General features: G+C 50.4%; 8 protein-coding genes across 8 annotated transcripts; 3 read left to right on the top strand and 5 right to left on the bottom strand.

Annotated features, from left to right (window-relative positions):
* Positions 1-401: 401 nt before the first annotated feature.
* HO133_010002 (uncharacterized protein) lies at positions 402-2,840 on the bottom strand (the record flags this gene model as incomplete). The annotated part of the gene is made up of 1 exon (XM_037300858.1): positions 402-2,840. One exon carries the CDS (start codon positions 2,838-2,840, stop codon positions 402-404), a length of 2,439 nt encoding a protein of 812 aa, XP_037153675.1.
* A 932-nt stretch (positions 2,841-3,772) lies between these two features.
* Positions 3,773-6,107, bottom strand: HO133_010001 (uncharacterized protein; the record flags this gene model as incomplete). Its single annotated transcript, XM_037300857.1, has 4 exons — positions 3,773-3,940; positions 3,999-4,186; positions 4,234-5,979; positions 6,101-6,107. The coding sequence occupies 4 exons, from the start codon at positions 6,105-6,107 to the stop codon at positions 3,773-3,775; spliced, it is 2,109 nt and encodes a 702-aa protein (XP_037153674.1).
* A 3,959-nt stretch (positions 6,108-10,066) lies between these two features.
* Positions 10,067-11,986, bottom strand: HO133_010000 (uncharacterized protein; the record flags this gene model as incomplete). Its single annotated transcript, XM_037300856.1, has 4 exons — positions 10,067-11,016; positions 11,066-11,203; positions 11,254-11,805; positions 11,899-11,986. The coding sequence occupies 4 exons, from the start codon at positions 11,984-11,986 to the stop codon at positions 10,067-10,069; spliced, it is 1,728 nt and encodes a 575-aa protein (XP_037153673.1).
* A 381-nt stretch (positions 11,987-12,367) lies between these two features.
* Positions 12,368-13,184, top strand: HO133_009999 (uncharacterized protein; the record flags this gene model as incomplete). Its single annotated transcript, XM_037300855.1, has 2 exons — positions 12,368-12,481; positions 12,597-13,184. 2 exons carry the CDS (start codon positions 12,368-12,370, stop codon positions 13,182-13,184), a joined length of 702 nt encoding a protein of 233 aa, XP_037153672.1.
* A 52-nt stretch (positions 13,185-13,236) lies between these two features.
* HO133_009998 (uncharacterized protein) lies at positions 13,237-13,781 on the bottom strand (the record flags this gene model as incomplete). Its single annotated transcript, XM_037300854.1, has 2 exons — positions 13,237-13,440; positions 13,599-13,781. The coding sequence occupies 2 exons, from the start codon at positions 13,779-13,781 to the stop codon at positions 13,237-13,239; spliced, it is 387 nt and encodes a 128-aa protein (XP_037153671.1).
* A 1,179-nt stretch (positions 13,782-14,960) lies between these two features.
* HO133_009997 (uncharacterized protein) lies at positions 14,961-15,628 on the top strand (the record flags this gene model as incomplete). The annotated part of the gene is made up of 5 exons (XM_037300853.1): positions 14,961-14,963; positions 15,023-15,176; positions 15,251-15,391; positions 15,451-15,543; positions 15,600-15,628. 5 exons carry the CDS (start codon positions 14,961-14,963, stop codon positions 15,626-15,628), a joined length of 420 nt encoding a protein of 139 aa, XP_037153670.1.
* Positions 15,629-18,245: 2,617 nt separating this feature from the next.
* On the top strand, positions 18,246-20,810 carry HO133_009996 (uncharacterized protein; the record flags this gene model as incomplete). Its single annotated transcript, XM_037300852.1, has 5 exons — positions 18,246-18,494; positions 18,596-19,536; positions 19,590-19,949; positions 19,998-20,567; positions 20,609-20,810. The coding sequence occupies 5 exons, from the start codon at positions 18,246-18,248 to the stop codon at positions 20,808-20,810; spliced, it is 2,322 nt and encodes a 773-aa protein (XP_037153669.1).
* Positions 20,811-23,226: 2,416 nt separating this feature from the next.
* Positions 23,227-24,024, bottom strand: HO133_009995 (uncharacterized protein; the record flags this gene model as incomplete). The annotated part of the gene is made up of 1 exon (XM_037300851.1): positions 23,227-24,024. One exon carries the CDS (start codon positions 24,022-24,024, stop codon positions 23,227-23,229), a length of 798 nt encoding a protein of 265 aa, XP_037153668.1.
* Positions 24,025-24,332: the final 308 nt, after the last annotated feature.

Here is a 24,332-nt window from a genome sequence, read left to right as displayed (position 1 = left end):
CTTTTCTGTCCGCGGAGTCGGGACCGAGGCCGCGAGGGGTGGCGAAATGCGCTCACGCAGGGTTTCCGTTCGGAGCTCTCCACGAGATGTTGAAGGCCTCGTATGGATGGCGTAGAGGTGGAAGCAGGCTTGGTGGCCTGGAATGAGAAGACGGCCCCAGGATTGCGGCGCTCTCTTTGGAAAAATCTTCGGACTACCCGCAGAGTTGTCTCAGGAAGGATAGGAGTACTTCTCTTCTGCATTCCTGCCTTTCACAGGCACCGAACAGAGATAGGCGGCGTTTCCAGATGATGTGGTGAGAGCTATTGTCTCCATAGGCCAAAGGGTTGGCGCCTTAGGCGCCTCAACCGCTGCATATTTACGAGTCGACGTTCGATGCTCGCAGGTAAGTACTATACAATTCAAATCTCTTTACACCACTTGCCTAGCCCTGCCTTCCCAGGCACATCGACTCCCTCCAACCCCACACCGATTTCCTCCAACCCAACATCAACCCTCCACATCTCCCCCCTTCCTCCTCCCCTTCCTGCACCCACAGCAGGCAGTACAAGCTCCAAACTCGACAAATGCTCCCATGCTCCTTTGGAAACATCCTTGCTCCACACCCTCGCTCCTCCACCCACAGCCATCTGCCCTGCAGCGCTAGATTGCAGTTTTGATTTGCTGGCTAGAGCGACATATTCTTCATACACCATGCTGAAAGTGCACACATCGGTGTCGAGGATGATGTCTAGACGGGCTGCGGCAATGAGAAGAGAGAGCTCAAGCGTGGAGAGGGAGGAAAAGAGGACGAGTTTGCTGTCAGGAGGTTGGAGAGAATGAGAGATGAAGGATGAAGCTGTAGGTATGTTGACGGCTGACATGGTGGCGATTGGAAGGAGAGAGGCAGAGAGAAAGGCAGCGACAGACTTGCTGGACGTATAGAGTGTCTGCAGAAATTGATCGACCTGGGGGGTAGCAAAGAGGTGCGCGAGGTAGGCATTCCAGGCCATGGAGAGATTTTGGAGAGCCGCGTTGCTGCCCAGGAGTCGATGCTGGGCGGAAGGCTGGTAGTACAAGGCTGAGATACAGATCTCTTGAAAGGCGGTAAAGCTTCGTGGGAGTAAGAGGTGGACGTAGCGTTGTCCGAAACGACTTTTTACTCGTTTCTCAAGACTATCAACGACGTTGACTTTTGTTGTCAAGCCCAGAACGGCAATTGGAGCGTTGCGTGATTGAGCGACATCAAAAAGGTTGTAAAGAAGGGTTTGGCGTGGGTGAGAGGCGAAGAGATCAAACTCATCAAGGATGAAGACGACAGATCTGGCAGTAGCAGCATCATCATCTTCCATTTGTTGGGCAGGATGAGAAAGTAATGCCAGTAACGAAGCCAGTGTATCTGCGTAATTACTTCTACCACCCAAGACATCGTCTTCCACCTCCATTTCTCGGCCAAGCTGGCGCCAGATTTCGCGAAGAGCGAGCTTATCGTCTGTGTGAATGAAACCGTTTAGTCGTACTACGTGGAATTCGTCACGATGATCAGAAGCGACCTCTGAGATGGCAGTCTCGACTAAAGTCGTCTTGCCACTTCCCCGAGATCCGGTAATGAGCATTGAGTTCCCTTCGCCGGCTAGGACTGTCTGCTCAACCAATTGATGGACCTTCCGGTATTCGTTTTCTAAGTTCACTAACGGTAGACGTCGCTTGCCTGTCAGGCTCTCAAGTATCCGGGTTTGGAGCATGGTGAGCAGTTCAGGTTCATCTTGTAGCAATTTCTGGAGTGCTTTCGCATCGTCACTCAGGACTTTGGTCCCATCGTCCTTAGTCGAGCCATCTAACGCCGACACTGGCGATATTCTTGAGAGTGACGACTCTCCATTTGCCATCGCGGGCGCCGGATCCTTGCGCTTCTTTCTTGACTTTCTAGAGGGGGTATCTAGTGGTTGCGTATGATCAAGCTCATCCGTTCGATGCCCTTGAGCGAGGTCATCAACAGACGCCTTCCTCGTAGGCATCTTCCCAAAGCCTGGGTCTTCCACCTCACCCTTATTATCCTCCAAGACGGTAGCCGTTTTCAGGGGCTGCTTTCGCTGACCCTGGTTCCGGCGCAAGCTCGTTGTAGTAACAGACGCTGCTTTCGCAGCGTTGTCGTCCCCATCAGAGAGCCGCCCTAACTTCCGACGTAACCTGCCACTTGGAGTCCCGGTGCCTGGTTGGTCACGCATGTCTATCTCCAGCTCTTTGGCTCGCTTTATAGCCCTGGTGGCCTTCCGGACAGCTTCAGACAGGCGTTTCCCGGAATCGAGATGGTCGGCTCCCAAAGCATTGTCCGAGTCCCTAGCATCACCGGGCCCAGTTTCTCCCTGCAGCTCATCCGGTTCTTCGATCTCTACCCAGCCTTTATACTTCAGTCTCTTCTTCTTCGTAGATGTCTCTGAAAGCTCCGTGGTCTTCGATTGCTCCTGGCTTCTCTCATTGACCTTTCGTCGGCCCCCCCTACTCGGGGTGCCCTCCACCTCCCCATCCAGCTCATCTATTTCATCCTTCGCATGCTCAAGTAGCATATGACCTATCACTGGGGTCGATACTGCTTTCTTCCCACCAGATTGTTGTTGTAGTGCGTCTTCGCCATTCGACTTCTGTCTACCGGTATTCTTGACAGCTGTCCCTGGGGTATCCTCACGGCTCTCCATCAACTTTGTCTCGTTGAAGACATCGTTGATCTTGGGACCCGAAGCTTTTCGGAAGACAGCTTGCTTCACTGTCCGTAAGACTCGAGAGGTAAAGAGTAAACTTGAGTCGTCTGAAGTAGTCTTCTGCCGTTTGGCAGCTCGGGGAGAGGGATCGAAGCTTGGCATGACGGGCTATGTCGGAGAGAGCCTGAAAGGCAGTCACACGTATGCTTATCTGTTAGGTATTATGTTAAGGAAGGGGTTATAAAAGTATCTTAGAGGGTAAAGTGAATAACCTGCTACATGTGGAGACGTGATGCCGCTAAGCGAATATCAAGTCTCTGGGACCATCAGAATACAAAATGACAGCAGGCACTTATTGCACGAGTATTTAGACAGCCCCTTATCATTGGTCCCAATATGAAGCTGGGCACGGAATGTAATTGGGTCGTGATTTTCGAGGAATCGCCATCATCGCACTCTGGCCTTCACTTCAGGTGGTTTACTTATTTGTATGCTCTTTCTATGTGTAGCTACCAAAATATGTAACCCTGAGTGTGGCCATGCCTGCTTTCGCGTCCTCGCGCCCTCGAAACAGAGAGCCAAGCTCTCTTTCCAAATCAACCCGCTAACGATGAAAACAAACTAAACAAGGGCGTTCGTCAAGAATACAGTTGCCCTCCCAGATGCGTAACGCGGAAATAGAAGATGCTGCATGCTGCCCAGCCGAGGATCTCCGCTGCACGCAATCACAACATGTTGTGTCTAGAAACTTCCGAGAGTCATCCACGCCATATGCAGGAACCATAACAATTCGTAACGAGGCATTTTGAGATGCCGGCCCATGAGACATGATTGCTCTTGCACACCGAGTAGGCGAGCCTGTTCACCTCAGACCAAGAAAGAACCATTATATCCTAATTCAGCGTAGCGGCCGGATGAATTATTTTTGCAGGCCACGCAATCATCGGTGTGATCCAAAGACGGAAGAGTGGAGCACCATGCATGATTTCATGCACGGCAGGGCGGTGAAAATGATTTCCAATCACGTTCGGCTTCCCATCATTTCCGGAGTCACACATCACCAAAAAAATTATGCAAGTCAGAGGTCATTTTGATTACGACGCCCGATGATCCCGGTCTCGAACAGCTTTACTTCTTGATCGCTCCGGCAGGACCATCTGTGACGATCCGTGTTGGTTTGCTTGTGCCACCGCATGATCAAAGTTGTGCTGGGCCAGCACAGCGGCATATTTGGGTTCTTTGAGAAATTTGGGAACGGAATCCTGGATACATCGTCAGCAAAGATGATCAAATTGAACGAAATATGGCTGCGGTGCTTACGCTTGACATCAATTTGAAAACGGATGTTTGAGCATCCTTGAATAATCCAACTACTTCTTGCAAGCTCTTTAGCAGTGAGTCATCATCACCAACAGCCCTCGTCATGCGTCCTGCTAGGCTGTTGCGCAGATTGTGGTCAATGTTGAGCTCACATGGAGAGCCAGGTGCCAAAAAGGCGTTGTAGAGACCTGGAGACATTTAGCCTGGAACACTCGACGTGGAGCTGCAGACCTACCATATGCAGCCGCCAGATTCTCCCTAATCGTGTCTAGCTTCGAGAAGGCCTTTGCTCTTTCAGCAGCGTCGTAGCTCCTTGTGAACTCTCGAACCTCAAGGTAGAATGCCAAGTTCTCTTCGCAATGGGTGTCTCGCAAGAACTCCCTGAATAGGAGACGCAGAGCTGGATCATTGACGATGATGTTGAGTCGGTTGTTATTTGAGTCTCTTGGTTGATTCTTAGCGTTGTTCCTGGCGTTCTTTGACGACTCTCCTCTGCTATCATCACCACTTGGACTATCCTCTCTCCCTAGCCATCCTGCAATGCGTTGGCCCTTGTCTGTGAGACCGTAGATGGCATTCTTAGTGGGCTGGAATCTTGATGCACCGGGGTTCTGATGAGCATAGACTTTGTCTTCTACGACGGCCCAGATGAGTCCGTGAGATACGAAAAGTTCAGCAATCTCATACACTTCTCTGCGATCCACAGTGGTACAGCAATCCATCAGCCAGTCGACAGCTGTCTTGCCAGTAAAAGTATTTGGAACAACACGGTCTAAGATCTTTCTTTCTTTTGCCATCTTCACACCTATCATTCCATTGTAGTAATCGCTCAGTGAGTCATTATCAGAGGCTGATGTGCTGAGCTTGATGTTAGGACCATCCTGACCAGCGAATCGTCGGAAGATGACTTCTATCGTCGCGCGATCATGCGATAGCTTATCCGAGGTACCGTCTCTTTCCAAGATGACCAATTGCATGGTATTGCGGGCGCCATCCAAAAGATCAAGCACATGTCTTTGGTTGATGCCATTGCGCTGGCAGAATCGGGTCAGTACATGCATACCTTTTGGTGTAAGGTGCCAAACGGCATTCTTGAGGGGAAAGACAGGCACGGTTCTCATGTCTGCGTGCTCGACGAAGCGAGCGTCCATAAAGCGCTGACAAACCGATCGCGCCATTTCCTTCGCCATCGAGAACGTCGTCGTGGTCGTGGTGGTCACGATGCGTGACGGATCTTTCGGATCGGGCATCCGGTTCGATTGGGAGAATTTGAGAGAGCCAAGATTGTTGATGGCTTCTTCCGAAGTAAATGTATGTTCGATCTTTTGGAAACGCACACGATGAGCTGACAGCGGCAGGCTGACCATCAGCGTCGAGAACAAATCTTCGAAGTCTCTGGTGAATGGTCGTTCTTCATCTGTCATCCGGAGAAGCCTCGAAGACGTTTGATGCATCTTGTTTTGTGCGGCCTGTTGAGGGGTTTCCGTTGATGGGGATGGGATGTTACGGATTGAAGGGGAGGGAGTCCTATTTAGGAGTCGTCGCCGGTCTTGGGTAAGAGAAGACAAACCAGCTGATGGGGCTAAGCCCTCGGCTCCTGGGCTGTGGACTGAGCCAGGTGAGATGGCCGATTCAGGCTCCTTGCTAACGTCAGGGCGACCAGGCGAGATATTGAAATAGCCCTTTTGCTGCCTGGGATTGTTGTCGGCAGACGGTGCAACGGTTGGTGCCTGCTTGGGTAGTTCCGCAGACGATGATAACGATGAGTGCAGAGACTGTGTCGATGTCTTGGTACGGACGGAGAGGTTGGCCAGAGCAGCGGTTGTTTTCTCACGGGCGATAGCGGCTATTGAGAGTCTGTTGTGCCTGGCCTGATGGCCGGCGGCGGAGGTATTGCTGTCAGGATCGCGGGACGATGTTGGTGTGAAAGATGGGGGAGGATGGCGTTGAGTGGTCGGAGGGTACGGCTGAGAAGGATTATCTATGTGTTCTGAGCAGTGTTAATTATGGCTCTCGTTGATGAAGATAGTGTCCGGATAGCGGCTGGAAAGCAGCAAGGGTGTTTCCACGATAGAGTGGAGCAAGCAGGAGCGAGGACAGACCCGTCATGTAAGCTGCGATTATTGAAGCAAACGAGCAGGTCCAGCAGGGGAGGGATGATTTGGGGAAAAAAGACCGCTGTAAGACGATTCAAGGCTAGGGCTGTTCGGCAGTTACCCCTTAGATTGACAAGCCAGAAACCAGTGGACGGAGGGAATGGAAAAAGTAAATTATTATTATTATGGAGTCTGGGGTTGGTAGATATGCTGTGATGACATGTTGGTAGTGGTAATGGTAGTGGTAGTGGTAGTGGTAGTGGTAGTGGTAGTGGTTATAGTTTGATCCTGAGGAGCCTGGGAAGCGGTGGTGGGAGATGTCGGAGGAAGAACAGTGCCAAAGGCTAAGGGTCCGCTACGACCGGCAAAAGAAAAGAGTTTGGGTGTGTCAGATCATTGATCGACAAAGACACGAGGGCGCAGGGAAGAAGGATGACGCTAAACGCTAAACGCTAAAGAAAGAAGGAGCATGTGAGATCCCTGTAAGCATCACCCTGTGTGCTAACATAGCACCATAGTAAGCATGGGCTTTGCTGCTTAGCCTGCTCTGCTTAGACTGCCTCGCTGCCTCCTTGCCTCCTCCCCAGCTGAAGCGGCAATGAGACTGCTGCTGCTGCTGCTGAGAACAATTCGTCATCTCGTGGATGATAAGCCCCACTGATATCTTGTAATGAGATTATTCTTGTACTCTATGATGCTTGGGTGTCTTACGAAGATATCGTTCTATTGGATTTGGGTATAAATGTAAGATACTACATACTAAGGAAAAGCGGATTCCATTGTAAAGCTGCAAGGGAGTTCGGATCGTGGGGTTCTTTCACCATATTATTATTCACTCTGCCCAATTTTCTCTTCCAGAAGAAAGGCTAAAGTTACTAGCGCGCATGCCAAGATCTCCCATGGTTTGAGCCATCCGTGGCTCCACCGTCAAAAGGCTCCTCGGACAGCGATGGTATCCTACGTGATCCTACTTACCTTAGGTAAGGTAAATTAACAACACCATGATAGCTCTTTTCTTTGCCACCTTCTCACCTGCTGAGCTTGCTCGGGTGCAGACATATATTTTGGCAGTCCCAGACTGCATGCTGCCCCGCAGACCCTGGTCTTTGAGAACAAGAACACGTTTCAAGCAAGGGTGTCGGGTTACCTGCAGGTTTCGCGTGTTTTGTACCTTGTACCTTCAATGCCCATGTGCAGCCTCGTGTTTATGTATATGCACGCATATGCAATGCAACGTCCCTGAGCATTGTTGGCAGTTGCAAACGGCGAAATTTGCCCCAGCAGTATGTACACGAGCCCAGATTACATGTACTAAATTATTCCCGGGACTCGCTGCATTCAGAGCAATAGTGAACTCTCGGCAGGAGACTAATTTTAGCTGCACCAGCGCGGAAGTGTGCCGACTCGCTCTGCTCGACAACAGGAGGTCTCACAGGTGCAGATGCATTTTCTCTTGCATAGATACCTAGGTACGCGCACATGGCTCACAATCGGTACGTATATACATGGTCCCGAAAAATTGACATGCCACATGATGGCACGGACCCGCTCGTCACATCTGACGCTGGAGAAGCGACTAATGAAACAAGCAACGCCATATCAACAACTCTACTTTAGGGTCAAGGCTCAATTGGACAATCTCGGCTGTTTGGAATCTCCGATTTTCAATCTCTCAGACGTTTCCAGTGCTGTTGGCACGGGGGTTTCAGATGCCTCCTCGGCGCCAACCACTCATGTTATTGATATTTAGACCATTTGGAGCAAACCTTTGCCTTCTCTCTAGCTGCCGGCAGATCACCACGTTGCTTTCTTAAAAAAAGAAATCACAAAATCTGAGAAGACGTGGTGATGATTATTACTTTATCATGCCCAGTCCAAAGTGGCGAGCCCTCGGTTGGCCGAATACCGCAGCGGAGAGCGCTAAGAGAACTCTGACTAGCAGTATGTGAAGGGTGAAAAGGGAAAATGACTCAGGTAGGTGATCCAGGGTTGTGCTTTTCCCCTCCACTCATTGACATAATTCAGTAATGCTCATGATGTGACCGACCAATGAGACGCTCCACCAGCTCTACAACTTCCGGGGAGTGAAAAGATCGACGACATCTTACGATCTAGGGCGCAGATGTGTTAAACCCGGCCTTGAATCTTGGACCTTGGCACTCTTACCAAATATAAGGTATAACTCTCGAGTGGACTTTACAGGCATGACGAGACATAGCATGTCTGGTATGCTACTTTACGAATGGTGATAATACAATAATGACTGATGTCATAGTTCACAAATTCATCCGACTTGCTACAGTATTACCTCATTTTTCTTTTGGTTCCGACGAGTTTTTAGCCCGACTCCTATTTCCGTAATGTTAAAAGTACTTTACTTTCAAGCAGGCTGCGCTTGAATCGGGTGGCTTGAGGCGTAATGTATTTTACTACCCAAGTGGGCTCGAGCACGTGGAGGACGGAGGTATTCCGACAGCCCGACTGCGAAGGCGCTAGGTGAGGTTAGCGTGGAGATTGAATTTGTGGCTGCCAAGACCAAGACACCCATCAAGCCATATGATTGGGCCCTACCTTACCTGCAACGTTACAGACGATCCAGGCCACGGCTCAAAAGGCCTCTCCATCGCCACTATATTTCCTGACCTCGGAACACAGGTAAGTATATATCCTTCGACCACGATACTATCTACTCCATCGCCGACATTGCTCTATGGGCTCGAGTCAGCATCTTATTCGCTTCCGCTCTCAACCAATCACCCATGTCAAGTCCTTACCCCAGAGTGACCACCGCCATGATAACCGCCAATTGGCCGAATGGACCATGGGATGATGACCGCAGTCTCTCCTAGAGTACGAGTACGGTGTCAGACGAGGCCTCTAGTAGCAAATCTCGAGATGAATCGACTGGTTCACCACCCGGTCAAGTTTTCGTGCAGAGCGCTCACCGCTCTTCTTGACTAACGTTACCCCGGAAAACCTTGCGGGACAGGAGGACGCACGGAGCCTGTGCTGTCGCTAAAGTCGGACGACACTTTGGCCCTCGGCCTGTCTTCCGTTCGCCCTCCTTTTCTCTCTTTGCAAGAGCAAAATCAGCACCGGCCATATCTAACAATCTCATCCCCAACGTCTCTACCCGTCCTATCGAACAAAAGCACAAGCGATCAGGATCCCGCTGCCCGGATCCGTCATTTCGGCACCTGTCATGCGATCCAGTGGACAACTCTCCGCCTCGGGAGACTACACGAGGGGCTCTTCTCTCCACTCAACCGTGAGCACTGCGTGTCCCACAAAAGGCGGCCGATGCCACTTTGGCCAAGGAACGGATCATGGCCATCCCTTTGGAAAAGCAACGCCTCAATCTACAGCAACACTGTGCGTCGAAACCGGCGACTGGGTGCCACACGTGAGAAATCAAGTCGGTTCGGGGGGGCCACATACGTCGTCGAACTTTTACCCGTCTCTCATCTTCCACGTATTCTCTCAAGTGTTCAAATTTTGATTTGCGGCGGCGTTTAGAAGCTACGCTTTTGGTTGGGTGAAGGAGACGGAGGAAGGGGAGGAGGAGGAGGAGAAGGATAGTACACATTCAATGTGTTCTGGTGCCAAGAACGAGAGGACTTCCGCTCGTTTTTACTACTCGAAATCGCTTTCCAATGGGGGTAAAATTTATCTGTTGGGAGGGGCCTCGCGTCTATTGATGGAAGGATGAGCGGGGTTTAGGCAAGAGTAGATTGCTTACCACTATTGTTAGACTTAAAAACTGCGTTTGAGTCTAAGCGTTTGGAGTGATCAGCTGTGTTCATACTATTAGATACGGGATGTAGTACTCTATTCCTTTACCAGTACAAAGGTATGAGCCCTTGATCACAGCAGCATAAACCATGATACGCTGTAAAAGTGCACGATCTATGCTCAGACTCTGCTCGAATCTCCGCCGGTGCACCTTCGGTTGTCCTTACTCATACATCGTTTTCACCACATGAATCTCTGCACCTTGCCCGGTTCCTGCGGCCATTCAAACCCCCAGTACAGAAAAATGTATCCAGTGGCCAGGTTAATGGCAAGAAACCACACTGTCTCGAGCCAAAGACGGTGATCGTGCCGCTCGTAGAGTGCTGCTTTGAGTGCCTCGCAGAACCTCTTTCTCATGGTATCTGGCCTTGTCGCGGGTGCAGAGGGTCTTCCGGGGCGCGGAATCGCCATATGAAGTCGCCATATCAGCCACGGCACAATCAGATACCTTGGTTCGACGAGGGGCGTTGTAATGATAGAGAGTGCAGTTGCGAGAAGCCAGATGAGGGTGAAGCTGGCTCGATGACCCGAGACTTGCTTCTTTTTCTTCTTTTGCTTCTTTTGCTTCTTTGGAGGCGGTGGAGGAATGGCAAACTTCGGCATTTCTGTCATTCTGGAGCTGAGAATTGGCCGCAGTGAAGGTGGCAAAATGCTCTCCTGAGATTTTGACCTCTTCATTGGGCTAGGATTTAACTGGGGTGAAGGTGGAAATGGTTCCTCCTCTGGAAATTTTCTCTTCCTGGGGCTAGTTTCTTGTTGAGGTGCCGATCTTGCGGTTGGCAGCCAACTAAGAGCAGACAGCGTATCCCAAGCGCAGTCGATGTAAATCAACACAGCAAGATACTTTATCGATGGATGGCGGAGAAGAATGCGGAAGACGTAGAACATGTAATGGCGGTTATCGGCAAGCGTGAAAGGATGAACGATGGTGTTGTAGCGGATTACCACCAACATGACTGCCATTGTGGTAGCGCTTATTTTCCCTTTTTTGATACGGACAGGAAAGATGGGCTGTGCTAATGCGAGGTGGTATTGAGGATAGAGAAGAGGCCAGGAGAAGAAGGCAAAGTACGGCCAGATGTAGATCATCTGCGTAAGATGGAGTGATGCAACATGGTTCTCCTTGTCTCCTGAAAGATGTGAGGATCCGGAAAAGAAGAGATAGAAGGTTTCGCGTACCTAGCACGACACCGCCGTTCCAAAATACAAATTCCGCAAAAGCGCAGAGTATGACGAGGTACGAACTCATTGACCACATGACAGTTGAGAAATTAGTCAGCCCAGCAATAGCGTAGGAGATGCCGGTCTTGATGTAGTCTACAAAAAAGGTCAGTAGGAGTTTTGCATCACCGCCGTGCCATTATGACCTTCAAAGCACGCCTGGCTGATGAGTGGATCATACGCTGAAGCATGTTGCCAGCTTCCCTCAATAACGTCGTAGAAAGTAGGCTGGCTTGGAAATTCGATCTCGGGTCGACCTTTGGGGATCGTCCTGCATAATTCAAGACCTCCCAGGAAGAAAGACACCCAGAAGATGTTGGTCTGCCGAAACAGTAAAGACAGGAGGCCCGCAAAAAGGACCCTGGTCTGTTGTTTTGCAAGATAGCATCGATATGCATAGAGCACAGAGAGTGCTGATAAGACATCTGTGTAATAGAGTCCATAAAAGAAGAATAAGGGTGGAAACAGATAGACGTTGATGGTAGTATGAATCAACTCCCAGCCAGACCAATTGGGACAGCGCTTGCATCGTACGTTCGACTCATGCTTCCTTCCACAATTCCCATCACGTACTTCGATGTTGAGAAGCAGAAGCGAGCGTACTAGCCACGCAAGTAATACACTACCGATGATGTTGGTAAAGCGCAAGGCCGATGCATCAGTCAAGATATCAGTAAAGACATGTCGGAGACCCAAGGCTAGGGGTGGTTTCCATAAGATCCATGAGGCAAGATACCTTTTGGACAAGATTAGTCCTCGGGAGTGCCACACAAGCACTCAATGGAGCTCACAGGCCAGGAGGAGTCGTAAGCTTTGGGTCCCAGATTTCCCATTGACCACGGAGATAGGCGTGTGCTTGCCGAACATGAAAAACCTCATCCTGGTTGCATGAGTATTGTTTGAGGGTTTAAGAGCCAGGCTTACAAGATATGGGTCAGGCACGATGGCATCGATCAGGCAAGACCAAAGCGCAGCTGTAAGAGACACAAGCGCAATGGCAGAGCTCCAGGAGGTCAGCGATCCAATAGAACGCGCCATGACTTGGGAGAAGTAGGTTTATCTGACATACTAAAAAGAAGAAGCAGGAGAAGAAGTAAAGAAGGAGAAGAAAGAAAGGATATTGTCTCTTTGTAGACGAGTTGTGGCTTCCAGATTCAGCAAACTTCACGCGTAGCGCGATTGTCTCTATGATTACTTAACTCACAGGTCTTCACGTTTCAATTTCCTTCGTGACTTTCTCGATTTTGGGTACTTCACACAATGGCCTTACCATTGCCGCCAGGCTTGACACCTCCTGAGACCGCATTTCTGTGCGAAATGGAGATGGTAACGGTTATTCCCCGCCAACGGCTCGAGGGGCTCGAACTACTTGGGGTGAGTTGAGCCCACAGTCAGTTGTCGTCTCTTAAATGGATTGTAAGATATCTACTACCACGTATCCATGTTATGAAGCTCTTTAGACAATTGCTAACCGTCTCCCCCCATATAGGGACCCATCCCACCCCTCAACCCTCCCTACCGCACTTCACTTCCCCTCTGGCTCGCCCTTCTCCTTAAACGCCAACGTCGCGCCAACGTCCTGCCTCCACCATGGCTCTCCCCTCCATCACTCCACTCGATCCTCGACTTTGAAAAGTCAACACCGTCTTTCTCCCCACCACTGCCTTTACCACCTCATACAACCACCTCCCCGCCCTTCCTGCCCAGCGCCACAGCCAACGCCCCACCAGACGCACTACCCTACCACTGGCTCGAATTAGGCGAGATGCTACTGGAAGCCGCAAGTGATGATATCCCCGAACCTGACAATGTAAGGAGATTGATGCGGGATCTGCGTGAGGTTCGAATGGCGAAGATGAGGGCTGGAGTGGGGGTGTTGGAGGGAGGAAGGGAGGTCAAGATGAACGGAGTAGGCGGGATGGAGGTGGCTGAGGGGAGGGCTTTTATTGGGGGTGTCGTGGATGGGTTGAGGAAAATTGGAGCGAGCAAGGAGATGAGCAGGCGCGAGAGGGAGGCCGAGGAGAGGGAGAATGGGATTGGAGGGGGCGAGGATGATGAGGATGATATGGATATATGACGCTTTAATGGATGGCATGATCAATGAGATATTGTGTTTTGCATAGGACTATCTACAATCGCGCCTTCTCCCGCGTTGGCCGAAACCAGTTCATGTACTTATCTTCTAGTGGCTTCGTGACCCCTGTTTGGGGATCAGCTGGCTCACGCTGCTGGAGAAATTTGGCTATTGCTATCCGGACATGCTCCTCGGCTTCGAACCCATAGACTTCTAGAACGGCTGCGGTATCACCATAAAGGTTGGGAGATCGCACGTACTGTTTCTCCTGTGAGCTCGGGCGACAAGGCGTTGTCACGGGCTCGTTGCTCTTGTCTGTCTGAAAGATGCCATTTCGCGCTACTTAGCGTATGCTTTCGGCATCGGCTCTCGTTCGTACAGCTCGACTGCTTCTGCAATGGTCATGTTGCCGTTCACCGCTTCACCAATGGTCTTCGCAAGAAATATTCCATCTTCCATTGAAGTCGCCGTTCCTTGCGTCAAATGGATCAGCATGGAGTAAGCCGCGTCGCCTATCAGGACAATGTTCCGAGAAGGTGTTGACCACCTATTCGAAGGGCCTGTGGCCATCAAAGGCCACCTCTGAGCTTCCGGGATCATGTCCACGATGCGCTAAATTCCAGGGTCGTAGTCCGTATATGTGTTTCTCAAATCTTGAATATCGACTAGTTCGACGTTATTGGACCAGTTCGAACGGTAATGCGAAAGAGCCATATCTAAGTCTTTGCCCGGAGAAATTGGGTATGAAATGATGTAGCTTTTGTCCGACATCCACACCTCCATTGTGAGCTTGTCAATCAGATCCTTCGCAATTGCGTCCTTGCGTATTTGGTCGTATGGGACAATGGTTCGGTACGCACAATTCAAGGTCGGTGGTTCGGCTTGACGTTAGGCATGATGGTCCTTCAAACAATAGAGTTAATGCCATCTGCGCACATTTCGGAGTCAGCGTTGCTTTTCAAAGGCAAAACGCAGACTCGCAGCACAGGTCTCGGGAGAAGTAAGAGGTAGTTTCGGATGATGACCTTTCGATATAGACTATTAGCCTTGAATAGCAATTTTCCCCGCATGAAACACGAGTAGCAATTGTCAGAATCTCCGGTACTTCTCGGTCAACATAGATCGCGTTTCTCTCAGCGGCCATTGTGGATCAGGTTGATATCAATAATGGGCAGCTGAGGAATTGCGCATCATTATTGCCTGGGGAAGCAGGCAAGCAACATAGTTACTGCGCTCCGGAAACGTTGGAAATAAATCAGAGACGTGCGACTTGAGAATGCTTCAAGAACGCCAATTGAGCTCATCGGCGGAGAGTCTTCGATACGAATAGATTTGTTTTTTGGGATTGTACCCACATGATTGGGGCCCGTGCATTGGGACTACATAAACACGGGGGCATGATCAATGGGTGAATGCCATGAAATCGCATCCTGTAGAGAGTATTAAAGCGAGATCACCACGCCGGAATCACAGATGTTAGAAGCAACATTATGTCTGAGATTAAATTTGCCTACTAAAAGATTTCACGAGATGTAGGTTACACGGTACGGACAGATGGTCGTCGTGAAGGACCGGATATCTTTTGGCGGCGCTTAGTCAGCCGCCAAGGAAACCCCACACCAAGATCAAATGTAAACAAACCTTTAAACCGCATCTGCGATCATCCATTCTACTTGCACTGCATACAATTAGCTTCAAAATACTAAGAGCTAGCTTGTCACGAATCTTCTATCTGTCTGCTCACAAGAAACAAGACTTCGACTCCTCGCGACTGCAGCGATGGTAAGCACAGGCTGCCCATCATGCTTTCTCCTGCTATCATCTACTGACAACATCTACAGGCATCCACAAACTACAAAGAAGCATTCGCCCTCTTCGACAAGCGCGGCAATGGCCGCGTCGCCCTTGAATCGTTAGGTGACCTCCTCCGAGCATGCGGACAGAACCCAACATTGGCGGAAATACATGACTTGGAGAAGGGTGTTGGCGGTGACTGTAAGTTGCAGCAAAGACACAATCTTTGGAGCCGAGGGGTATGTGGCTAATGTGTTGTATTTGCGCAATCATAGTCGACTTCGACTCTTTCCAAAAAGTCCTGAACCGACCAGGTGGATTCCGAGACCCGGGCGAGCCAGAAGAGTATTGCCGGGGCTTTCAGGTGTTTGACAAAGACATGACCGGCTTCATTGGCGTGGGCCAGCTTAGATACAGTATGTCTTGTTGCGTGTGTGGCTATGGAACTTGTTGGAGTGCTGACGGAGGCTCGCAGTCTTGACGAACCTGGGAGAGAAGATGAGTGACGATGAGGTGGATGAGCTATTGAAGGCGGTGGACACGAGTAGTGGGGAAATCAACTACACTGGTACCTCTGGTCTGCGCATTCTTCTGAGAGCATCTAGCTGACGAGTGGCCTCCTAGACCTCGTCCGGACCATCCTGGCCAATTGATTCAACTCTCTCGATCACTTCTCTGTTGTTTCCTACCATCGACCATCCACATACTCTAGGCGTTTTTCCATTCGGTGCATAGATCGAGGCCCGGGATGGCCGGGGATGGACGTTTCTGTACTTTGTTTCGAGGGCTGAAGATAGGATCGAGAAGATAGGAACCCTGTCACACACGTCTTGTGCGCTTAATCGTAGTCCGCCTCCATGACCCAGGTGCTCAGCAATATCTACCAAGCCCCGTTCCTCAACCACTTTACCTTCTCAGACTCTCTTGACCCAATCACTCATCCCCCATCCCCCCTCCCCATCTCCCCCGTCTCCACCAACCCCCCCTCCATCAAATAAATCACCCTCCCCCCCTCCTTCCCACCCCCCTCCCCACCTCCCTCCCTCACAATCTCATACCCCACACCGACCCCGCATCTCCCACACCTATACAACCTCCTCTTCTCAAACCCATCCTCCCGCCTCACAACCAGCACCTTCCGCCCCGGCCGGAGACTGGGCGTCAGCAGACTCGGCAGCGGCCCCCCCTCTACCGTTCCTGCCCCCGCGCGGCCGTCGATGTGGAGGGAGCCCATATCCGCACTGCCGGTCTCGGTCTGGGGTCGTGACAGCGGAGGCAGAGGGAGGATGTGGGCGCGGTCGAGGGAGGGAGGGGCGCGGCGGGGCAGCGTGGGGAGTGGGTAGGGTGTTGCGAGGAGGAGGGTGGAGCAGAGGCAGTGGTAGGTGTGGATTCGAGGTGGGTTCGACATCGTTGTTGTCGTGTGAGTGTTGGCTGGGGGAGGAGGAAGGGAGGTGAGGAGTCGGGACTTCAGGATTTCTCGGCTACGATCGTTACTTGACCATTTTGTGTTTGTATATCTATGTCTCGTGTCACTATTTCCACAGGGCGCCGCTGGAGATATTTGTGCAGCTATCCAGCATGCGTAATCGTAATTCATAAATCGCAAAAACAACCGGATGCCAGATTCCGAGACGGGATCCGGAAGGTCATCGAGATGTTGTAAAATTCGATTCTACAAGCATGGCAGATGTTACTCCGCGGCACATCTCCATATTCTGCATCCTGCATATCAACCCCCCACCCACTCATCGGCATGTTTGTCGCCACAAATGGTTTCTCACTTTCAAGTGCCAGTCCTCACTCCCGCCACGGCCTTTGAGAATGAATCCAGTATTGTGGGGACGAGCCAAACATCTTCAAGCAAGATTACGACAGTGGAATATTGGAGGTGTCGGGAAGAGTCGGGCAGGGATGCATGATGATAAGATATATGGAGAAGAAGTTTCCTAAGATTACAGCGAAGCAAACCAGTCCGCAGGTGACATTATAACACCAAGGTTTGTTGCTGAAGGCATCGATTTGCGACTGTCCTTTTTTCCCAGCATCGAACGAAGTGGACAGCCGTTCCGCCTCGATACAAAGGTAGCACTAAAGAACAAACAAGCATTTCCGATGCATGAGAGTCGTGGAGGGTCGGATTCTGGGCGTTGAGACAGTGAGTCCGATTCGCAATGACTCGTGAAATGCACTGGCATTTGAGCGTTTCTCTGGGGTCTGTACCTTAGTACACCATTGCTAGAGCATGGGCCAAATTGTCCCTTTCGCACACGGAGAGAAGCCAGCTCGACATGTGGCATAGCGGTAGGGCGGCTTTCTGCATGCCTCCATCCAACCTCGGAAAATGCAGTTATTCGGCTTCTCTAGCTAGAGACGCAGGGTCTGGGGATTGGCGCAGCTGATTCCTGGGTCAGGGCCAGTCTGGACCCTAATAGAAGGTTACCCGATGCTCAGCGGAGAAGACTTTTGTCGGTGCATCGAACCCCAAAATGGCGTAGCAGAGGGTCATAGGTGTCTTCTGTGTATATCGTGGAAAATGCAGAGTATCGGTTGTCTTGTGCGATGAGATTGAAGGTCCAGAAGTGGAGAGATCGTGATCGCGTGGTAGCTGCTCTACCTACCTACATAGTAATGGAATACATGCAAGGGACAAGTGTATATGTGGCAACCGATGAACTCTGGAGCTACGTCATTGGCTTCGCACGCGTACTCGTATGACACCTGCGAACTTCCAGGTACCATAATGATGACATTGTAAAAACGATCGGAGGCAGGCTTCTTGAACGGTAGGTAGGAATGACCTAAGTATATGGTAGTTTGGTAGAGGCTAGAGAGATGTATTACTTATTGCCACGAAAACAACGCAATCAGGCACAGTAGTAGCAGTAGTAGCAGTAGTGGTAGTAGTAGTAGTAGTGGTGGTAGGGCCGATGGGGATTTTAATAATCGTATTCGATAAATTCGACGTGGGGCTCTTTTCCGTTTGCCTTCCCACGTTAAACCGAAAATATTTTAGCACGAGCTCTTCTCCCGCCATCTCAAGGCTCAAGACTGTACCTTATGGGGTCTCAAATTTCAGCTCAAGGATTAAACGGTCGGCCGTGTCGAAATCGATCATGATACAATCTTGCATGCCTCGAATTTTGTGCTCTTCAGTGGAACCAAACCGCTTCCTCTTCAGCCTTGACACTCCAGCACGATTCCCATTCGCCACAATACAGATAAACGACATAACAAGTATACGTCTCCAACGGTTTGATCACTGCACACAACATGTCTGCGTTTCGATCTTTGGCTCCCTCGAATCAGCAAGCAGAATCATCTTCTTCCTCTTCTGCAAAAGTCATCAACGATTCGAGCACCGGCGGAGCTACTCCTGCTACCAGTGGGGGCACCAGCGGAGCAGCTGGAGGTGGTGGTGGTGGCTCTGGCAGTGGTGGAGATGTACCTCAACGCAAACGGCGCACTGCCGGTAGCGTGTCCACTATGGCCTGTACTCCTTGCAGGACGGCCAGGCAGAAGGTATGGCCACCCGATGATGCCTTCGCCACAGAGCATGCACATCATGTATACGTCCTCATTTCAGTGAAAGCTAATTTGCGGGCTTGCTTGTGCTTCTCTAGTGTGACGGGACCAGACCAAATGTTTGCGGTAGATGTGCGGCACGCAAACTGAGATGCGTCTACGAGCCTCATACCAAAACGCATAAAGACGACCTCATCAAGGAAATCGAGAATCTGCGACAAAATAATGCCAACCTTCAGGACCACAACCGTGAAATAAGAGACGATGTCCATACTTTGGACGCAGACAACAGAAACTTACGGGAAGAAGGTGCCTGGCAAAAGACGATACTGGAGACCATCGGGAGCAATGGCCACGACCGGGAGATCATCAGCAAACTTCGTAGGGGCGACTCGCACCAGTCCATCGCTGAGTGGCTCCATCGAGGAAATCCAGACTTCGCACACGGCCTTGAAGCGCCAACCACTCACCGTAGATTGATCGATGTAGTCAAGCTTTACGAAACGCAATGCCAGCAGGATGACGGTCTGAGTCGCCAAAGCTCCAGTCCATCAGCAGCAGAGATCCCATGGACCAAGGTCACCATAAGTCACAGGCTCATCGGGCACCTGTTCGATCTCTACTTCACTTGGGTGCACCCGGTCCACATGCTTTTCAGCGAAATAGATTTCAAACATGACTTCAAGGAAACCCTGCACACCAACTGTTCAGCATCCTTAGTCAATGCCATTTGTGCGATGGGGTGTAACCTGCTCGAAAGTGAGGACGTTGGGGACAGACGTAACCGCATAGATGCAGCAACACTGCGAAATGGCTTCATGAACGAAGCTCGAGCAACCCTGGATCCTTCCTCCTATAGTTACATGACCTCCGTACAGACGTTGGCAATCATGTTCCTAGTCGAATTGAGTTCCGGCAAGGCGAGAAAAGCCATCGGATATCTGAGATCTGCAGTTGACAACCTGAAGACTAGCAATGGACCTCAGCTCTCGGAAAAAGCGCACGAAATCACAGTCTGGGGTCTCCATACGCTCAATACGTATGTCAAGGGCAACTCACAGTCGACTAGGCGAGCTCAGCTAACGGGCCCAGGGCTTGTGCTAGTATCACATACCAGAAGCTTTACGCTCCGCCGAGGCCTCGAGAGGCTATTTTCCGACACGTCAATATGGATAGAGATCACGCTCTGTGGCGTTTCTACCGACATCCAGGTGATGAGCGTGAACTTCCGACTCGACCAAGCTATGCGATCGTGGCAGCTTGCTATCAAGCGGGGCTGTTCCGGATTATCGATGAAAGTCTCAACCTGTACTGCGGTGCTCGAGGTAATATATCAGCCGAAAAGTTTCTTGAAGTATACAGAAGGTACATGGACTGGAAGACGGACCTGCCGTCCGTGATTGCGAACGTCGACGTGGCGGATCAGCCCTTGCCGCATATACTGTATCTTCAGTAGGTCTCTACTTTCGAACGCTTGGAGTATGCGCTGACTGTCTCTAGCGTTCAATATCACACTGCTTTGGTGCAGCATGTCAGCCCGCTTCTCCACTGCGGCTTGTTTTCTCCCGACGATCATGCTGAGTTGGTTCGTATCGTTGTATTCCACGCTCGAAGCAGCGTTGAACTCCTTGCACATGCGAGACGCCTTTACTCGGCACGCTTTTTCATGCCTCTGTTGACTTTTTGCCTTGTCCATGTTTGTGATGGTCTTGTGCGCTTTTCACCACAGGAGCCTCCAGCTTCAGATACGGTGGAGTTCTGCCTGGAGGTATTGCAGCAGACTAGTGCCGGATTTGCGTTGTGCGGCCCACTTCAGTCACTCTTCTGCCAGACGGCTGAGGAATGTGATGTACAACTCTCAGACGAAATGAGAGCTATCATGGGTTCATTCGACCATTATGTTATGGATGACATCCTGGATACATGTACCCGCTTATCCTACACACAGCCGCTCGATCAGATTCTTCCTCGAATCGACCCTGAAATTGCCAAAGACTGGCCTGGAGAGTGGCAGCGACAGGTGGTGGCCGCGTTTGGACAGGGTCGGCGGGGTTCGAGTTCCAGTGGAAGGTATATGCAAATTGGAAGCCTATTGAACGACTGATGCACAGGCAGAAGCCTGGCGGACAAAGATCACCTGGGGTCGTGAAGCATTGGTGGTGGGATCGAAGCAGTGGCGACGGCAGTGCGCAGGTGTCGGAAATTCACATGAACGAATTTGATGATGATGAGGAACAGAGACGGCGAAATGAACGGGGTAGAAGACAGCAGGGCGGGCAACATTTTGGCATTCTTAAGATCTTGCGGGCATAGCGTAGGAGGGCCGCTGAGCGCACTGGCAGATACCCTAGGGTTGGTCAAGGTGATGCAGGTGGTTTACCAAAATTGATGGCATGTGGCGCAGTGCTGACCTTATGGTTCTTGCGTGAGACTTGCAGTGATACTGACCAGGTGTAATACTGAATGCCGAGCCCTAGTTGACGGCTTGGTCGCGATGATTGACGAAGCAGAAAGAGAAATTGAGCGTAAGAGCAGAAGAAACCAGCATCGCGACAGTCTCAGCTGGCAGGGGAAGAAGCCACACGATCACCCTACTCCCTCATAGCTGCCAGAACTCCTACCAGACCTCGTTCCTTTACGACCACGGGTGGATGTAGTTATTGAAGTCGAGGTGGAAGAATAGGATGATGAAGAAGAGGAGGAAGAAGGCAGCAAAAGAAGAAGGAGAATGCGAGAACTCAGTGGCCGGCCCAGTAGTAAAATTGAATGAAGAATAGCCTGGAAACCCACATGTTCTTTTTCATCGAGTGCTTTTACCTACATGTATGTATCGACATTTGGTCGAGCCGTTGGGGCCATGGTGGAGAGTGGAGAATGGAGAATGGAGAATGGAGAATGGAGAATGGAGAGTGGGAGAGACTGTAAACAATGCGCTACCGGAAGTTGCTCCGGGATCGCAGGAGATACGTCAGTGTCTTGCGCCAGTATAACCGCCTCTGTCTTTTCAAATTTCTGACTTCGGACATTCCTGGCTACTCCACCACTCTAGTTTCTAGTGCATCTCATAGCAGCATAAGCAAAGCTGTCCGGCAGCCTCTCCAGCCTCTCACAAAATACTACTGGCCAAGGACCTTGTACGAAAAAAAAGCCGCAAATTATCTGAATGTTTAAACCGTCAGATTGAGAAAGCCGCTTTCCTGCTACTTTGACTGCTACCCCACGAATCTCAAACTTTGCCCATGATCGATACCCTTCTGCACACCTGATCTGATCTGTCCCGGCCAAGAAATGTGCGGTTATTTCACCAGTAGATCAAAATGTGCAGTAAAGGTTCCACTTATCGCGCTACAGTTCTGCACTCCGCCAGCTGATGTGTGGAGGAAAGGATAACCCTCTTATCTTCGGATGGTAAGCAAATCGAACAGATCTAAGATCCATCATTCCTCAATGCATGACTAACTACTTTACTCGATCGATGGCATGACTAAGCAAGCAGGCGAGACAGCAGGCCTGAGACACTGCTGCCAAACGCACATCTGAAACTCTCCACTCTGCCTCTCCATCTCGACGCTCTGTATTTCAATCTGTCTGCCGTAGTCCATGTGTGCAGGATACTCATCTAGCTCCGTTGCCTTGTATGCCTGAGCCCGGATCATGATGCCTCGCATTGTACCTAGCATTGCATTGGTGGCATAGCCATGCCTTTCACACGCCAGTCTGTTCGCCTTTCCTTTGGGACACTATCCAAAAGGTTCTCTGTGCTTAAAACATGGAGAGAGTCGTATAGTTGACCGGAACGTTTACAACTTTCATGTCTTCCCTGTGAGCCAGTCTTCCCTGGAGGAAGGAGCCTTGGCTGTTCATCATCCTCTAATACCATGGGAGACCTTTGCAGCTGAGCCACCGACATGTTAGACGCACTTTGAGAGGTCGAGGGGTAAGAGCAATACATGCCTGGAGGCTGCCCTCCTGCTCACGTGAACGGGTAGGCGAATACCTATGGACGAGAGCAATCTTCCGTCTGGGTGCCTCTCTATGTCAAGGGCTCACAGAATTCGAGAACACTTATGAGGTGCGGTCAGGTCTAGCTTTAGGCATCTCCCAGAAAAGAAATTCACCACTATCTCAAGCGTTTAGTCACGGAAGATTCAGTCTGTCAGCAAGTCCTTCCTCGGGATCGCAGGCGTAAAGTGCAGGGTAAGTTGCTGTCGACACGGGGCTCTCTTCGCTATTCTGAAGTCAAGGTTCGATCGCCCTATTGGCGGTGTACTAGTACCTATGTCAATTGACAATCTCTATTTCAAGATTGGCAGGATTACCGGATTTCGAACATTACAACCATCATCTCGAAGGCAAATTTTGTGTGTGGCGGCTTCTTACCTCAACGCCTACAAGTACATGCCAGAGTCAAAGCAGCCTAAGCACTGAAGCCGCTTTTCTGATACGGGGCTTCTGTACTGTGAAAGCAGATTAAAGTGCGCTTCGTAACCCCTTGTCTTTGCAAGAAGACATTTCAATTGCATTGCAATCTGGCGTGATAAAGATCTACCGTTGCCTGCTTTAAAATATGCAAGATTGGGGTTGAGTCAGTGCATTCACATTTATTGACGTCTAATCCTCGAGTCTAGCAGCAAGCCTTGTCTCTCAACGACGCTCTTCCGTTTAGCAGTAGTCCTCAGATCATCACTATTCCTTTGTCCATCAGCAATACATCTCTCTTCCGACTACCTCAAAGCCAATCCCGGCCGCCATTCGATTTCGTCTCTCGAAGGCTAAAATCTGCCAGCTTGCGACCGCCCACTGCTTTCTTAGGCTCTGAACTCTGCACGACCACCTCGGCCTTAGGCTTCTCCAAGGTCTTCAATCCTGCGTCAAGCTCCTCCTCCGTCAACTTCTTCAGCTCCATATACTCCCAATGCCCGGACCACCTCTCCATCAGCTTCAATAGCTTGCCAAAATTGTTCCGCTTGTACACAGGCACATAGATTGGGGTCTTCCCATTCATCTTTCCAGTGAACATATGGAGGGTCATGAGGTCTGGACTGGATTTGCGATATTTGGCGTGAAAGGTTTCTGATGCAGGAGGGCTTAGTAGTTCATCGTCAGAGGCCTCATATTCTGAGATGCTATGGACCGTTTTCGCGAGATACTCCTCTGGTGCAGTGGTGCTTTGACGTCCGGATGAGAGTTTCTCCGGGCATATGCGTGATTGTGAGGACTGCAAGATATTGGCTGCATTATAATCATTTGAATAGATGCTGCTGTTCAATGTATTTGAGTCCGCGCTGTCGGTTTTGTTCGAAGATGCTTCAAAAGATGAGGATGGAGCGTGCGCCACTTTTGCCTTCTTACGTAAGTGATATAAGTCCGTTATCTCACCGTTGGTTGATGTACGGTCAGGGTCTAACACATCGTCGAGGCTGTCGTTGAGATTATCCTCCGAAGTGTTCATTGTCCCGTCAATCGCTTCAGACAATTTCCCCTCCATACCTTGACTCTTGACCTTTTTCAGGTATTGTGAGCTCATGTTTGTCCCCGGTTTGATGTTTGCCTATGAGGAAACAATTGACGATGAAGATAATAACAATCACAGTGACTATCAAAGTAAAGATGGCGAGTGTAGGCGTGCCCGAGCAGGTGTCAAAATCGATGGGGCTGATATCGAAAACAGAGTTGTGTGACAACTTTCGACTGCTTTGTAGGAAGTGTTTGACACGACCGTGACTTGTGATATTACGGCACTGGCTCATTTCTCACTTGCGTGTTGTTGAATGTGTTAGCCCGCTGTGCTCCAAATTGTACTTTCAGAGAAGTCAGATTCCATTGTCCGCCAAA

The sequence above is a fragment of the Letharia lupina genome (genome assembly GCF_014066315.1).
Source record: "Letharia lupina isolate WasteWater1 chromosome Unknown contig_8, whole genome shotgun sequence".
Classification (NCBI taxonomy): domain Eukaryota; kingdom Fungi; phylum Ascomycota; class Lecanoromycetes; order Lecanorales; family Parmeliaceae; genus Letharia; species Letharia lupina.
This window is presented reverse-complemented; position numbering and strand designations above follow the sequence as displayed.